At 41.8% G+C, this 16,344-nt stretch overlaps 1 protein-coding gene across 1 annotated transcript; it reads right to left on the bottom strand.

The window, feature by feature from the left end:
- Nucleotides 1-368: 368 nt before the first annotated feature.
- On the bottom strand, nucleotides 369-15,780 carry LOC143982336 (serine incorporator 2-like). Its single transcript, XM_077480969.1, has 6 exons — nucleotides 15,637-15,780; nucleotides 15,342-15,511; nucleotides 13,515-13,599; nucleotides 13,257-13,398; nucleotides 8,112-8,318; nucleotides 369-2,577 (listed from the first exon to the last, which is right to left on the bottom strand). The coding sequence occupies exons 1-6, from the start codon at nucleotides 15,755-15,757 to the stop codon at nucleotides 2,442-2,444; spliced, it is 861 nt and encodes a 286-aa protein (XP_077337095.1). The 5' UTR covers nucleotides 15,758-15,780; the 3' UTR covers nucleotides 369-2,441.
- Between the last annotated feature and the right edge of the window lie 564 nt (nucleotides 15,781-16,344).

The following is a 16,344-nucleotide window of genomic DNA, read 5'->3' as shown; positions in this document are numbered from 1 at the left end:
CCTGTTACTAAGGATCTGCAATGCATCTACAAAAACAAAAATTTCCTGATTATGAATGAAGGTCTCACCAAAATTATTGCAAACTTCAAAGTCAATTACACACCAGACTTCCACACATCCCATGATAAAATGTATTTACCAATACAAATTCTACATTTAGACAAATCAAGGCTGTGTAGTAGAGGCAGATCTGTCACTAAAACCGTTTATTTATATAGCGTAACAGACATCAAAAATATACAATGATATAAAAAAATATATTGTAAAAAAGAAGGCAAAAAAGCAGAAACTTGATTTTCTATGGTAGTAAAACAAATATGACATTATCAGACATTAAAGAAATATGAAAATATTCAAGTAATCCTGTAAAGCTTTTATGGTGATTTATTTTTAGTTATTTTAGTGCAACTGCATGAGGATGAAGGGAAAGTTTAAACAGATACAGGGATGGGTCTTGACAGGGTGAAAAACATACAAAATTCTGTTATAGCACATCCCATGATAAAATGTATTTACCAATACAAATTCTACATTATTTTAGAAAAATCAAGGCTGTGTAGTAGAGGCATATCTGTCACTAAAATTATTTATAGAGTAACAGACATAAAAAATATACAATAATATAAAAATATAGTGTTAAAAAAAAAAAAGAGAAGAAGCAAAAACTTGATTTCCTATGGTAGTAAAACAAATATGACATTAACAGATTAAAGAAATATGCAATACTCAAGTAATCCTGTAAGGCTTTTACGGTGATTTATTTTTAGTTATTTTAGTGCAACTGCATGAGGATGAAGGGAGCATTTAATAGACACCTGGCCGACTGACAGGGTGTAAAACATACAAAATTCCATTACAACACATACTTGTACCGTTAGACAAGTGGGTCTTTAAACAAAGTCAATTCCCCAAACAACCAGATTCTATCATTTAGGTGATCTTCATGAAAGGAAGAAGCTGTGTGGTTGCTATGAGTAACACAATTGGTTATCTTTTCAGATACTAATTGCAAGTTAGGCTTAAAGCAGAACCCCACCCAAAAGGGAAAGTTCCGCTTTAAGGCCTCCCCTCCACCCATTTTTTTCAAGAACAGCACTTTTGGAGGGGGGGGGGGGGTAATTAACTGAATTTGCCATGAACCTGCACCCTCTTCTACTCTGACCGCCTAGGTTGACCGAAGTACAAGTTCCCCTTTCCCTTGTCCTTGCAGTCCTCTGGGACACGTCACAGGTCCCAGAAGACTGCGGGACCATTCACAATGAGCAGTGCAGCTCTCAAATGCGCAGTTGGTAACTGGCTGTGAAGCCACAAGTTGTCATAGCAGGGTGTTCACAGTTAAGATACCGATGCCGGGAACCCAAAGGCTAGTGAAACCCAGGTGAGGACAGAGATGGATCGTGGGACAGGCGAGTGGCTACAGTCTTTGTAGCGGCTGACATTACATTTTTTTTTACACATCTGACTTGAAACTCTTCTTTAAGTTGTGCTACCAACAACATGCTGTACAATTGGTGGCACATAGGCAATGTTTCCGAATTTTATATATATATATATATATATATATATATATATATATATGACCTTTGTTTCTCTTCTCCCCACAAATAACAGAGTCCACAAGTAAAAAAATTATGTAAACAACTATGGGCTCTAAAGTTTGATTTTTATATGCATTCTCAAAAGCTAAGAAGAGTATTTAAGGGAGTGGACAGGGCAGCAACCGTCTTACTAAAGAAGTCCTTTAAACCTAACACTTTATCTCAAATCAGTTTAAATAATGAGTGTGAACAGAATTCATTTTAGCCCATACAATTTAAAAAATTTAGAAATAGATTATCCCTAAACTTAGCAGTGTGAAATATACAATCTTGTACAGCAAATGTGCTGGTTTAAAGCTGAATTCTAGGAATTACATGTTTTTGCACACTTACATTGGGCCAGCTTGACTCAATGTAAGTAGGCATATCTGATATTTATTCTCAGATTGGACAAGGTGGAGATCATAATGCCACTGCCCCCCCCTTTCCACCTCATTCAATCGGAGAGAGTCTTGTACTCATTTGAAAAAAACAAAACAAATACAAGGCGATCTATAGATGGTGGAGGTGTGGAGCAAGTAAACCCTGTGGTCAGTGTGCCGAGGGGAAGCCACTTGCACAGAACCTATAAGATCACTATTATGTAGTGCAGACTACTACAGCGATTTCCCCCATCCCCCAGTGACCCTCCAGAGATCAGATATGCATACGTACAGCAAGCCAAGTTGGCCCAATGCAAGTATGTATATCAGTTTCTGGAGTTCAGATTTTTAATGTAAAATGGAATACAGGTATAAAAAAAAAAATGGTCAAGTTCGAGGAATTTAGTACATAGGACAAAAACACAATAAAAAAAAACAAAAAAAAAACTGTTACACGTGAAGCACTGGTTATATAGCCAGATTATCTGAAGTCTCTGTCAGGGAGAATCAGAGGTGCAACTAATGTCCACAAGTAAAGGAGGAGTCCAACCCAGCTGGAGGAAATCTTCACCCACACTGCAGACAATGGGCTGGTTATGGAATTAGAGTTTCCTGGTCTGTTGAGAAATAATTGAAATAAATCAACAATAATGTACAGGCTAGTTTTTGTGTCAAATATGGACTAAAAAAAACAAAACAAAAAGACAATATTTTACCATTGGATGCTGGCTGACCATCTGTTTGTCTTGATCTGCATTAGGTCCTTGTAGGTTTAACAAATGTCACTACATCGGTGTCAAAACTTATATTAAAGCGGAGCTCCACCTAAATGGGGAAGTTCCCGCTTTAATGCACTCCCCCCCCCCCCCCCCTCCTAAATATTTTTTTGTTTGGGGGGGGGGGGGGGTGGCAGGTACCTAGTTTGCCTAGGCCAGTGATGGTGAACATTGGAACCCCAGATGTTTGCCAATTGCACTGCAGAGTGCATGATCATGGGAAATGTAGCTTCAAAACATCTGGGGTGCCAAGGTTCACCATCCCTGGCCTAGGCGATCCAAGCAGAAGTTCTCCTCTCCCCCTCCCTCTCTGCAATCTTCTGGGACGTCATAGGTCCCAGAAGATTGTCTAACCATTCGGGAGGCACAGCACGACTCACGCATGCGCAGCGCGTATCCAGCTGTGAAGCCACAAGCTATCACAGCCAGGTACCCACAGTAATAATGCCGACAAGAGAGGGAGGGACTCTAGGGTTCGAGTGGTCACATCGCTGTATCCTGGGACAGATGAATGTATGTTTATTAAAAGTCAGCAGCTACAATTTTTGTAGCTGCTGACTTTTAATAAAATTAAAAACGACTGGAACTCCGCTTTATTTTAATTTAAAGGGGTTGTAAAGGTAAATGTTTTTTCACCTTAATGCATTCTATGCATTAAGGTGAAAAAACATCTCACACTGCCGGCGCCCCCAGTCCCCCCGTTTTTACTTACCTGACCCCTCGAAAATCCCGCGCTCGCCCCCGCCGTCCTCTTCGCCGCTCAGCCTGGCCGCTGATTGGCTGGAGTGGATGGATTGAAAGCAGTGCAGCCATTGGCTCGCGCTGCTGTCAATCACATCCAATGACGCAGCGCGCCGGGGGGCGGGGCCTTGTGATACAGCGAGCGGCTATAGCCGCCGGCTGTATCATGGGAGCGCGTCCGCAGTGCTTCTCACCAATGCGAGGGAGCTCGCATTAACGTGAGAAGCACCTGCGGGAGGAAGCAGAGACAGCCGCCGAGGGACCCCAGAAGAGCAGGTTCGGGGCCACTCTGTGCAAAACGAGCTGCACAGTGGAGGTAAGTATAACATGTTTGTTATTTTAAAAAAACAAAAAATTTTACTTTACAACCCCTTTAAGCAGTCTGTTTGTGGCCTTCAACAATATCAGAAGCTTGGATTTTATTGTTTAATGAAAAGGTAACTCTACCTGAGAAGACAGGCGTAAGGAAAGCCTCTTGCATAAATATGGCTTTACTTTGAACTTAATTTCTAGCCTAACATAAATCACCTCCCCAGGGTAACAGTCATAGCCCTAAAAATGTGCAAACATGTCCAAAATCTATAGTATGTTTGTTGTGCAGAACATCATTTGATGGGTACAAGGATGTAGAGATAGATCATATTTGGACAGAGGACTCAACCCTTTAAATTTAAAAAGTGGAGGCACCATTTAACCGTTTCCCGACCAGCGCACGACGATGTACGTCGACAGAATGGCACGGGCAGGCATATTGGCGTACATGTACGTCCAATCTTCAATGCCGCCCTGCCATCGGGAGCGCGCCGCTGGTGACGCGCTCCCGCGCTGGTCGGGACCCCTGTGAGTCCGGTCGCGGGACCCGCAAACTCGATCGCCGCGGGCATCCCCGCGATCGTCTCACGGGACGGCTGAATGGAGGAAATGCCGTGTAAACAGCATTTCTCCATTCTGCCTAGCAACTAGTGACGCTGATCTCTGCTCCATGTGATTGGAGCAGAGATCAGTGTTCACAAAATGAAAGCCCAACCCCCCCACAGTTAGTAACACACCCCTAGGAACACTTAACCCCTACACTGCCACCCACTGGTTAATCCCTTCACTGCCAGTGTCATTTACACAGGAATCACTGCATTTATATAGCAGTGATTACTGTATAAATAACAAAGGTCCCAAAAATGTGTCAAAAATGTCCGATGGGTCCCCCACAATGTCGCAGTCACAATAAAAAAAAAAAAAAAAAAAAAAAAAAAAAAAATCGCTGATCGCCGCCATTACTAGTAAAAAAAATAATAAAAAATTATTAATAAAAAATGCTATACAACTGTCCCTATTTTGTAAACGCTATAACTTTTGCGCAAACCAATCAATAGTCGCATATTGCAATTTTTTTTACCAAAAATATGTAGAAGAATACTTATCGGCCTAAACCGAGGGAAAAAAAAGTTTTTTTTATATATTTTTGGGGGATATTTATTATAACAAAAAGTAAAAAATAAAGCTTTTTTTTCAAAATTGTCGCTCTATTTTTGTTTATAGCGCAAAAAATAAAAACCGCAGGGGTGATCAAATACCACCAAAAGAAAGCTCTATTTGTGGGAAAAAAAAGACGTCAATTTTGTTTGGGAGCCACGTCGCACGACCGCGCAATTGTCAGTTAAAGCGACACAGTGCCGAATCACAAAAAGTGGTCTGGTCTTTGACCAGCAAAATGGTCCGGTCTGTAAGTGGTTAAAGGACAACTAGAATAAATAATCCAAAGGTCATGAGAATATATGCTTCTGCCACACCTTTGTTTTAATTGTGAACCTTGTTATAGTCTGTGTATGTTATATTCACATCTTAAAGCGGAGGTCCACCCTAAAGTGGACCTTCCGCTCATTGGATTCCCCCCCCCCTCCGGCGCCACAATTGGCACCTTTCAGGGGGGAGGGGGGTGCAGGTACCTGTAGAGTACAGGTATCTGCACCCACTTCCGGGATAGCTCTCTGCGGAAAGGGGCGTAGATTACGCCCCTTTCCAAAAGTCCTTCGCTGCCTGCTGGGAAACGCACAGATCCCAGAGGCAGCGGGTCCATCCTTATTGCGCAGCGCGACTCGCGCATGCGCAGTAGGGAACCGGGAAATGAAGCCGAAAGGCTCCACTTCCTGATTCCCATACCCAAGATGGCGGCGGCAGCACCCGAGAGACGATCGAGAGATCGGCTTCGGGTGCCGACATCGCGGGCGCGCTGGACAGGTAAGTGTCACTATTTTAAAAGTCAGCAGCTGCAGTATTTGTAGCTGCTGGCTTTAAAAAAAAAAAAAAAAAAAAACGCGGACTCTCGGCGGACTCCCGCTTTAACACACTTACATAAACCTACAATGGACATGCATTTTTAGAGCAGATAGAGAACTGTTTTTACTGTTATATTCAGTATAGTGTGCATGTATTAAGTATATACAGTTCCTTGCGAAAGTATTCGGCCCCTTGAACTTTTCAACCTTTTGCCACATTTCAGGCTTCAAACATAAAGATATAAAATTTTAATTTTTTGTGAAGAATCACCAACAAGTGGGACACAATTGTGAAGTGGAACGAAATCTATTGGATATTTTAAACTTTTTTAGCAAATAAAAAACTGAAAAGTGGTGCGTGCAAAATTATTCGGCCCCTTTACTTTCAGTGCAGCAAACTCACTCCAGAAGTTCAGCGAGGATCTCTGAATGATCCAATGTTGTCCTAAATGACTGATGGTGATAAATAGAATCCACCTGTGTGTAATCAAGTCTCTGTATAAATGCACCTGCTCTGTGATAGTCTCAGGGTTCTGTTGAAAGCGCAGAGAGCATCATGAAGACCAAGGAACACGCCAGGCAGGCCCGTAATACTGTTGTGGAGAAGTTTGAAGCCGGATTTGGATACAAAAAGATTTCCCAAGCTTTAAACATCCCAAGGAGCACTGTGCAAGCGATCATTTTGAAATGGAAGGAGTATCAGACCACTGCAAATCTACCAAGACCTGGCCGTCCCTCTAAACTTTCAGCTCAGACAAGGAGAAGACTGATCAGAGATGCAGCCAAGAGGCCCATGATCACTCTGGATGAACTGCAGAGAACTACAGCTGAGGTGGGAGAGTCTGTCCATAGGACAACAATCAGTCGTACACTGCACACATCTGGCCTTTATGGAAGAGTGGCAAGAAGAAAGCCATTTCTCAAAGATATCCATAAAAAGTCTTGTCTAAAGTTTGCCACAAGCCACCTGGGAGACACACCAAACATGTGGAAGAAGGTGCTCTGGTCAGATGAAACTAAAATCGAACTTTTTGCTCACAATGCAAAACAATATGTTTGGCTTAAAAGCAACACAGCTCATCACCCTCAACACACCATCCCCACTGTCAAACATGGTGGTGGCAGCATCATGGTTTGGGCCTGCTTTTCTTCAGCAGGGACAGGGAAGATGGTTAAAATTGAGGGGAAGATGGATGCAGCCAAATACAGGACCATTCTGGATGGAAACCTGTTGGAGTCTGCAAAAGACCTGAAACTGGGACGGAGATTTATCTTCCAACAAGACAATGATCCCAAACATACAGCAAAATCTACAAAGGAATGGTTCACAAATAAACGTATCCAGGTGTTAGAATGGCCAAGTCAAAGTCCAGACCTGAATCCAATTGAGAATCTGTGGAAAGAGCTGAAAACTGCTGTTCACAAACGATCTCCATCCAACCTCACTGAGCTCGAGCTGTTTTGCAAGGAAGAATGGGCAAGAATTTCAGTCTCTCGATGTGCAAAACTGATAGAGACATACCCAAAGCGACTTGCAGCTGTAATCGCAGCAAAAGGTGGCTCTACAAAGTATTAACGCAAGGGGGCCGAATAATTTTGCACGCCCCACTTTTCATTTTTTTATTAGTTAAAAAAAGTTTCAAAAATCCAATAGATTTCGTTCCACTTCACAATTGTGTCCCACTTGTTGGTGATTCTTCACAAAAAAATAAAAATTTTATATCTTTATGTTTGAAGCCTGAAATGTGGCAAAAGGTTGAAAAGTTCAAGGGGGCCGAAAACTTTCGCAAGGCACTGTATTTAAACTTTCACAAAGACTGCACTGCCGTCACTGGAGCAAGACAAACTGAGAAGTTCACTATAATTTGCAAGAATGTAGTGCACGTTATTGCAGTGGCCAACATTGATCCCTGTGCTACAGTTTCAATAAAAAAGAAGACACGTGGCAATCAGAGTATTTATTTATATATGTCCAGAGGTATGTATTGTGTATACATTAAAGCAAACCTTCCATGAAAGTTGCCAACCTTCCAGCCCACAAATACCAAAAGCTTAAAAAGTCACTGAATAACTATGTTTTTTTACAAAGAAAATGTAAAAAAATACTTGTATCGATCCCAGTTTACAAGAAATGTGGATGAAGTCATCCCCACCTTCTGGAAGTGGGGGCCAAGGCAAGATTATTTTTATTTTTTAGTAAAAAATTATTTAATGCGATTTTTAAGCCATTTGTATTTGGGTGACTGTCAGTAAATGGGACATTCCACTTTCATGCAAAACAAGCTTTAATGGACAAGCAGCATTTCCCCTATATGGTTCCTAAACTAAAACATATTCGATAAACCAGAAAACTTCACTTACAGATACCAGTTTGTCAGTGTCATCATGATGTACAGTGAGGCAAGAAAAAGACAAAAATGGAAAAAGCTGTAGCTATAGCAGACACCATCCTCTTCATTATCATATGCTTTATGTACTCCATCTTCCGCACTGTGAACTGCCCCATCCCCAGAACTCTCTTCTGTTAGCATCAGCTGGTTCACTTGCTGGTTGCTGGAGTTACGGATGCTGTATACATGAGACACAACAAAATTAGCGCAAAACAATGTATTACCACCACTGTATAAGGCGTTAAACTTTTTTTTAGCAGTGACAAATTATATTCACTTTATTGTGGAAAAAATTGAGGCCCTGTTTTAAGCTCACCACACGTTACAATCTGATCTTCTTGTACAATCTCCCTGACATCTACCAACAAGTACCAACATGCATGTATCTTACATACTAGGTCGGAGAACAGCTTGGGGAGTTAATGGTGGAGAAGGATCTGGCCGTTTTGGTAGATCATAAGCTTAATAACAGCATGCAATGCCAAGCAGTGGTTTCAAAAGCGAGCAAAATCTTTTCTTGTATTGAGAGGTATGGACTGCAGAGAGAGATACCATTTTGCCCCTGTACAAATCATTAGTAAGACCTCATCTGGAATATGCAGTTCAGTTTTGAGATCCAGTTCACAAAAAGGATATCGGGGAAGTGGAGAAAGTGCAGAGAAGGGCAACGAAACTGATAAGATGCATGGAGGAGCTCAGCTATGAGGAAAGATTAGAGGAACTGAAATTATTCTCTCGAGAAGAGGAGATTAAGGGGGATATAATCAATATGTATAAATATATAAGGGGTCCATATAGCGAACTTGGTGTTGATTTATTCACTTTAACCACTTCAGCACCGGCGTATTGTAATATGACACCCGCAGATGGGATCTCTCATCCTGGGCAGACGTCATATGACGTCCTCTCATTCCTGGGCTGTCTTGGGGGCATCGCGTGCGTAGAGTCGCTCGGGACCTAGTGCGTGTGCCCGGCAGCTGTGATGTCCACCAGGCACCCTCGATTGTTCGGGAACACAGCAGGACCATGGATCTGTGTATGTAAACACACAGATCCACATGCTGTCAGAGGAGAGGAGACCGATGGTGTGTTCCCAGTACAGAGGAACACCGATCGGTCTCCTCCCCTTGTGAGTCCCCTCCCCCCACAGTTAGAATCACTCCCAGGGAACATAATTAACCCCTGCAGCACCCCCTAGTGTTAACCCCTTCCCTGCCAGTCACATTTACACAGTAATCAGTGCAATTTTATAGCACGATCAATATGTAAATGTGAATGGTCCAAAAAAATTTAATAAAATCTCAGATCACCGCCATTACTAGTAAAAAATAAAAAAATGCCATAAATCTATCCCCTATTTTGTAGATGCTATAACTTTTGTACAAACCAATCAATATACGCTTATTGCGATTTTTTTACCAAAAATATGTTGAAGAATACGTATCGGCCTAAACTGAAAAATTTGTTTTCAAAAAGTAAAAAAAAACTTGTGTTTTTTTCAAAATTGTTGCTCTTCTTTTGTTTATAGCGTAAAAAATAAAAACCAATGATCAGTGATCAAATACCACCAAAATAAAGCTCTATTTGTGGGAAAAAAAGGACGTCAATTTTGTTTGGGTGCAACATTGCAATTGTCAGTAAAAACTACGCAGTACTGAATCGCAAAAAGTGCTCTGGTAAGGAAGGGGGTAAAATCCTACGGGGCTGAAGTGGTTAAAGCAGAGTTCCACCCCTTACATGCCACAAATGGCACGTCTTTTTTTTTGGGGTACTTTTTTAGAGGGACTTACTGTTTCACTTACTCCTCCTGCTTCTTGGCCACTCAGGCAACTCCTCCTCCCCCTTTAGATGGCCCCTCCCTCCCTGCAATGTTCTGGGACACGTCACAGGTCTCAGAAGATTGCCTGGCCAACAGCAGAGCGCAGCGTGACTCACGCACGCGCAGTGCGTGCCTGGCCAAGAAAGAAGCGAGGCTCCTGGTGGCTGCATTGCTGGACCATCTGACAGGTGAGTGTCTGTTTGATAAAAGTCAGCAGCTACACTCTTTGTATCTGCTGACTTTAATAAATGAAAAAACGGGCACAACTCCACTTTAAAGGGTCATCACAGAGGACAGGGGGACACTCTAAGTCTAGAGGAAAAAAGATTTCATCTCCAAATATGGAAAGACTTCTTCACAGTAAGAGCTGTGAAAATGTGGAATAGACTCCCTCGAGAGCTGGTTTTGGCTAGCTCTGTAGATTTAAAAAAAGGCCTGGATTCTTTGCTAGATACCTATAAATATGAGTACCCAGTTATATTATGTATAACGTTAATCCAGGGAGTACACGATTGCCTCTTAGGGGATCAGGAAGGAATTTTGTATTTTGTGTAGGATTGTGTATATAGGATTGTATTTTTTCCCCTTCTATTGGTTGGGCTGGATGGACTTTTTTCAACTAGTAAGCTCCTTGATGGCAGGGACTGATGTGAATGTATAATGTATATATAAAATCGCTGCGTAAATTGACGACGCTATACAAGTAACTGAAATAAAAGTAAACTAGACTAACTATGCAAGTATGTAGCACGAGGGTCTGACTGGAAACAAGTTTAATAGTTTTGCTAGATATAAACTTTATTATAAAGAGATTGTATGGCCAGATTGTATTGTATTATGGCCAATCTAAAAGAAAAAAAAAAAAAAAAAAGTAAAAAAATGTTAACGGAAGCTCACCTCCTTCACAGACCCTATAGGGTCAATCACGCTCAGGACTGAGAATGGTTCTCATCAGCAGATAGCCCTTTGACGGTTCCTATAAAGATCCTGCCGGGATCTAACACGTTCCGCACACCGTATACTTCTCCTTTAACCACTTCAATACCAGGCACTTTCCCCCCTTCCTGCCCAGGACAATTTTCAGCTTTCAGTACTGTTGCACTTTGAATGACAATTGCACGGTCAAGCAACACTGTACCCAAATTAAAGGGACTGTAAAGTGATTTAAAAAATAAATAACAAACATGTTATACTTACCTCCACTGTGCAGCTCGTTTTGCACAGAGTGGCCCCGAACCTGCTCTTCTGGGGTCCCTCGACGGCTGTCTCTGCTTCCTCCCACAGGTGCTTCTCATGTTCATGCGAGCTCCCTCGCATGGTGAGAAGCATCTGCGGGTGCGCTCCCGTGATACAGCCGGCGGCTATAGCCACTCGCTGTATCACACGGCCCCGCCCCCCGGCGCTCCGCGTCAGTGGATGTGATTGACAGCAGCGCGAACCAATGGCTGCGCTGCTTTCCATCCATCCACTCCAGCAAATCAGCGGCAGGCTGAATGGTGGAAAGGACGTCGGGGGACGAGTGCGGGACTTTCGAGGGGTGAGGTAAGTAAAACGGGGGGGCTGGGGGCGCCGGGACTGTCAGATGTTTTTTCACCTTAATGCATAGAATGCATTAAGGTGAAAAAACATTTACCTTTACAACCCCTTTAAATTTTTATTGTTTTCTTCCCACAAATAGAGTTTTATTTTGGTGGTATTTGATTGCCTCTGCAGTTTTTATTTTTTGCACTATAAAAAAAAACAAAAAACGACAATTTTGAAAAAAAAAAACTGATGGCCACTGATGGCACCAATAGGCGGCACTGATGGGCACAGATAGGTGGCTCTGGATAGGCAGCACTGATGAGGAGTTGACAGGCATTAATGAGTGTCATCTGAAGAGCACTGACAGGTATTACTAATGGGGCACTGATTGCCACTTTTATGGGCACTGGCAGGCAGCTGAAGTACACATGTGCCGATTACCAGCGCAGACCCCCCTGACAGGGAGAGTCGCTGATCGGCTCTCCCTGTCAGTGTGATCCAAGGAAAGCTGTTTACCAGCACTACCTGGTTCATGCGATGATCAGCTGTGATTGGTCACAGCTGATCACGAGGTAAGAAGCCTCGGTCACAGGCTCCAAACTACAATTGGAGTTGCGGTGTGTAAGACTGACACACAGCACCACCGATCACTGCTCTGCGTGCCCGCGCGGGCACACTGGCCTGTTACTCTGATCAAGCACGATCAGGATAACTAAACCACTTTGCCACCATCATATAGCTATATGGCGGGTGGCAAGTGGTTAATATTGCCTCTGTGATGTTCACCAGCAAATCCAAAAATCTACATATAAATACTTAAAAGTGCTTCCAATAGTGCAGTACCAGGTGTCAAGTGGAATGAAACCTCACCCCCCCCCCAGCTTCATACAAAAAACAAAAATTATTTATATAAAAAAAAGCACAATAAATCCAGCACAGTAAAAGCCAAACAGGTCTCACGCGTGTTATCGCCAGGCTCTACCCTTTGAGGTTGCTGGTTAACATCACGGAGGCAATATTAAAGAAGGAGTATACAGTGTACAGAGCATGTTAGATCCCTGCAGGGTCTTTATAGGAACCATCAGAAAACACTATAGAATCCATCTGCTGATGAGAACCATTCTCAGTCCTGTGCATGGTTGACCCTATAGGGTCTATGAAGGAGGTGAGCTTCCATTACACTTGGGGGAGGGAGCACTAGTCACAGACTGACGTTTTGTTAGCAAAGCACATTTTTTAACAGTGAAATTAGAAGCACTATTCTCATAAGATTATCATCTACTTTTTTTTTTTTTTACTTTTTATTAATTTGGACTTTTCATTCAGCACCTTGTTTCTTTGCATGGTTGTTGTATTTACTTGGTCAGTACTTCATTTACAGCAGCGCCATCTCATCCCTTCGTGTTCTGCGAAAACATCCAGGTGATAGTAGCAGCTACCATACATTAGCACTTGATTTGTGTCAATGAAATTGTATGACATTTATTCACCACTAGATGGCAGCGCACAACTACCACATTTTTATTTTGTTGTACGGACAGCTTTTCTTTCCATAAAAGTGTACATGATATGTATATTGAAGCACTCCAGCGGTAACTGCATGAACAAATTATATAATGTAGCCTCATAACTAACACAGCAAGAAGTGGTCCCATTACATAGCAATAGGAGGGAGGTTTATGTCCAGCCCCCGATTGGGATCCAGTGTAGTCAGAACCAAAAACAGAGTCTTTCCATCATATTCAAAGAAAGCAAAAACACATACCAACTCACCTGATGAAGAGAGTGCACAAAATAAAGATCACAAGTCCTACAATGCTGGGAGCATCCCACCACTGAACCACCGTAGAGGTGGAAGAACTGGTTCCATTATTCACGATAGCAAGCAATGTAGGATTGCAAGTCTTATCTGGAATAGAAAATGGTGACAGAATTTTATGTAGGAAGCCTGTGATTGCAGCTTAGCAGTAACAATGAATCCAATAGCAGCTTCTTAGTCTCTGTGAGCTTTTTTGACTTGTTACCTGGAAAAATTTGCTATAGCGGACCATGTGACAAAAACCGTATACAACGTAATAACAGATGATTGTAATAATCCTGAATGAGGCTGAGCATCCTGCAAACAAGAAAAAAAAAAATGAAAATATGAAGTCCTAAGAACTTTCAAAGTACTGGATATTTCAGAGTGTTATGCTACATTCACACTTGAGCGTTCACGTATTTTTTCAGGTATTTTTGAGCAGATTTTTAAATATTATAGGTATTTTTCAGGCATTTTTCATTTAGGCGTTTTTGCTGTGGCCAATGCAAACCTGTGCAAGCTGTTGAGTGATGCTAGAAAAGGGGAGAGGAGCTGCTGTTTGAGGTGAAAATGCCTGAAAAAACGCTAAGGCTCCATTCACACATAGGCGATTTGAACCGCGGGTGGAATCACCATGATTCTGCCTGTGATTTCAGAAGCAAGGCAAAACGCAGGATGCATTTGCGATGCCATTATTTCTTAATGGCACCTGGAACGTCCTTTGGGCGACACACGTTTCATGATTTTAATTGAGCAATTTCAGTGTGATTTGTCATGGCAAAATTACACCGCTAAGCAATAATGGCATTGCAAACACGCCCGGGTTTCATGGGTGGGATCACCTATGAGTTAAGCCTCATTTCTAACTGTTCAGGCATTTTCCATTGGAGTCTATGGGGACAAAAACACTCAAAATCTGGCTGAATAGTAGCTCATGTACTACTGAGCGACAGGCGTTTTTGCGGAAGGTTCATACAAAAATTGAACCTGCGCTTTCCAGAACCCTCCCCCCCTCCGGTGTTACATTTTGGCACCTTTCAGGGGGGAGGGGGGAGTTCAGATACCTGTGTAAGACAGGTATTTGCACACACTTCCGGGAATAGACTCGCACAGGAGTCTATGCCTCTTCCCGTCCCGCTGTCTGCTGGGACACACACGGGTCCCAGAGACAGCAGGGACCATTCTGACAGTAAACACAAAAAACACCATGTAGGTACACAGTTAACCCTTTGATCGCCCTAGAATTTTTTAACCCCTTCCCATCCAGTGTTATTAGTAGAGTGACAGTGCATTTTTTAGCACTGATCACTGTATTAGTATCACTGGTTCCCAAAAGTGTCACCGCAATATTGCAGTCCCACTAGAAGTCTCCAATCGCCACCATTACTAGTATAAAAAAAATTATTATTAATAATAATAAAAATTCCATAAACATAGCCCATAGTTTGTAGACACTAAAACATTTGCGTAAACCAATCAATATGTGCTTATTGGTATACATATAGCAGTATACATTTTGGCCTAAATTGATAAAGAAATTAGATTTTTCAGAAAGTAAATTGTTTTTTTTTTTTGATTGATAGCGCAAAAAAAAACGCAGTGGTGATCACTCAACCACCAAAAGAAAGCTCTATTTGTGGGGACAAAATTTGGGCAGCTTCATACAACCGCGCAATTGTCAGTTAAATTAACTCAAAGTAACTAAAGTAAAGTGCTGTATCACAAAAAGTGGTCCTGGTCATGGAGGGGATAAAACTTCTAGAGGTCCAGTGATTAAAGATTAATAAAAAAAAAATATATATATATTAATAAAAAATTAGGGAAGGATATTTAGAGGTAATATAGATCATATTCTCCAAATGTGTTGTTTATACAGGACTGAGAAGCAATAGGTAAGATACATTTTGTGTATGGGCAGGTTCATGGAAGACATCCAGCGGTCATGAAGAAACTCTGTTCCTGATGACTTTAACAAATAATTTAGGAGGACAGTATAAATTCCATGAAAACACATAACTGCATAGAACATATTTTCTTTTGTTCAAAATTTTTTTTACCTGTATTTTGGGAAGAATAGACACTACAGAAACAATAACACAGAATATAAGGTTGAGACTGATGAGCACTTTGTTGAGAACACAATCTCCAGATCCGGTGTAGTAAACATACAGACACACGATGCCTGCAATTGCACCAGCGTAGATCAGCAAAGTAAATATGAGAAGAGCTGTTGACATGAAAATTTGAGTGTTAAAACAGTGCCAAACCAAAACATTTACTAAGAAATTGTATTTTTACCATGCTAATAGCTTTGAACTTGAACTAAAAAAAAAAAAAATTCAGTCTACTTACCTGCATACCAACACTTAGTATTGCCATCCTCAGCCCGCTGTAGCCAAGACTGACTCCAAGAGTGGGCAAGATCAATAATGAGTATGAGCTGGACCAAGAAGAACAGGAAACCACCAACCATGCCAAAATAATACCACACTGTGTGGAAGAGATGAACAGAATTAATAAAATCGGACACAAAAAGAAAAAGAAACTATCTTAATGGGATTGCCAAATTGTCCTTTCGGCAGCGCAGACATCCCATACAGAAGAATTATACAGTATAGTCCAATTTCCCATTTTTTCTAAATCTACAGAGACCCAATAAAAAAATTAAAAAAAACTACACCAGTTTTAAAATGTGTGTTTAAAAGCCAGGTTTGACAATATTGAAAGCTGAACTCCTGGCAGATACAAACATGCATGAATCTTACTAATGTTTCCTGCAATGCCATATAATGCAGCACAAAGGCCTCGTTCACACCATGGTGCAGACACATCCATTTTTTCTGCACGCGTTCTGCAAGGACTCAAAGAAAAAACGGTGGTTGTTCATATGCCCCTGTTCACATCACAACGTGCAGATTTTTTCTGCAAACAACATTGCAGGGCACGTAAGTCAGTGGTCATCAACCCTGTCCTCAGGGCCCACTTATGCCCGTACACACGAGAGGGATTAAGTCTGACAGACCTCCAAAGGAGTTAGTTCCGCTGGAGTTCCGACGGACT

This window comes from Lithobates pipiens, unplaced genomic scaffold, assembly GCF_037356315.1.
Source record: "Lithobates pipiens isolate NorthernLeopardFrog02 unplaced genomic scaffold, aLitPip1_a1.2 Scaffold_16, whole genome shotgun sequence".
Classification (NCBI taxonomy): Eukaryota; Metazoa; Chordata; class Amphibia; order Anura; family Ranidae; genus Lithobates; species Lithobates pipiens.
Note: the sequence above shows the minus strand (reverse complement) of the source record. Positions and strands in the feature narration are given on the sequence as shown.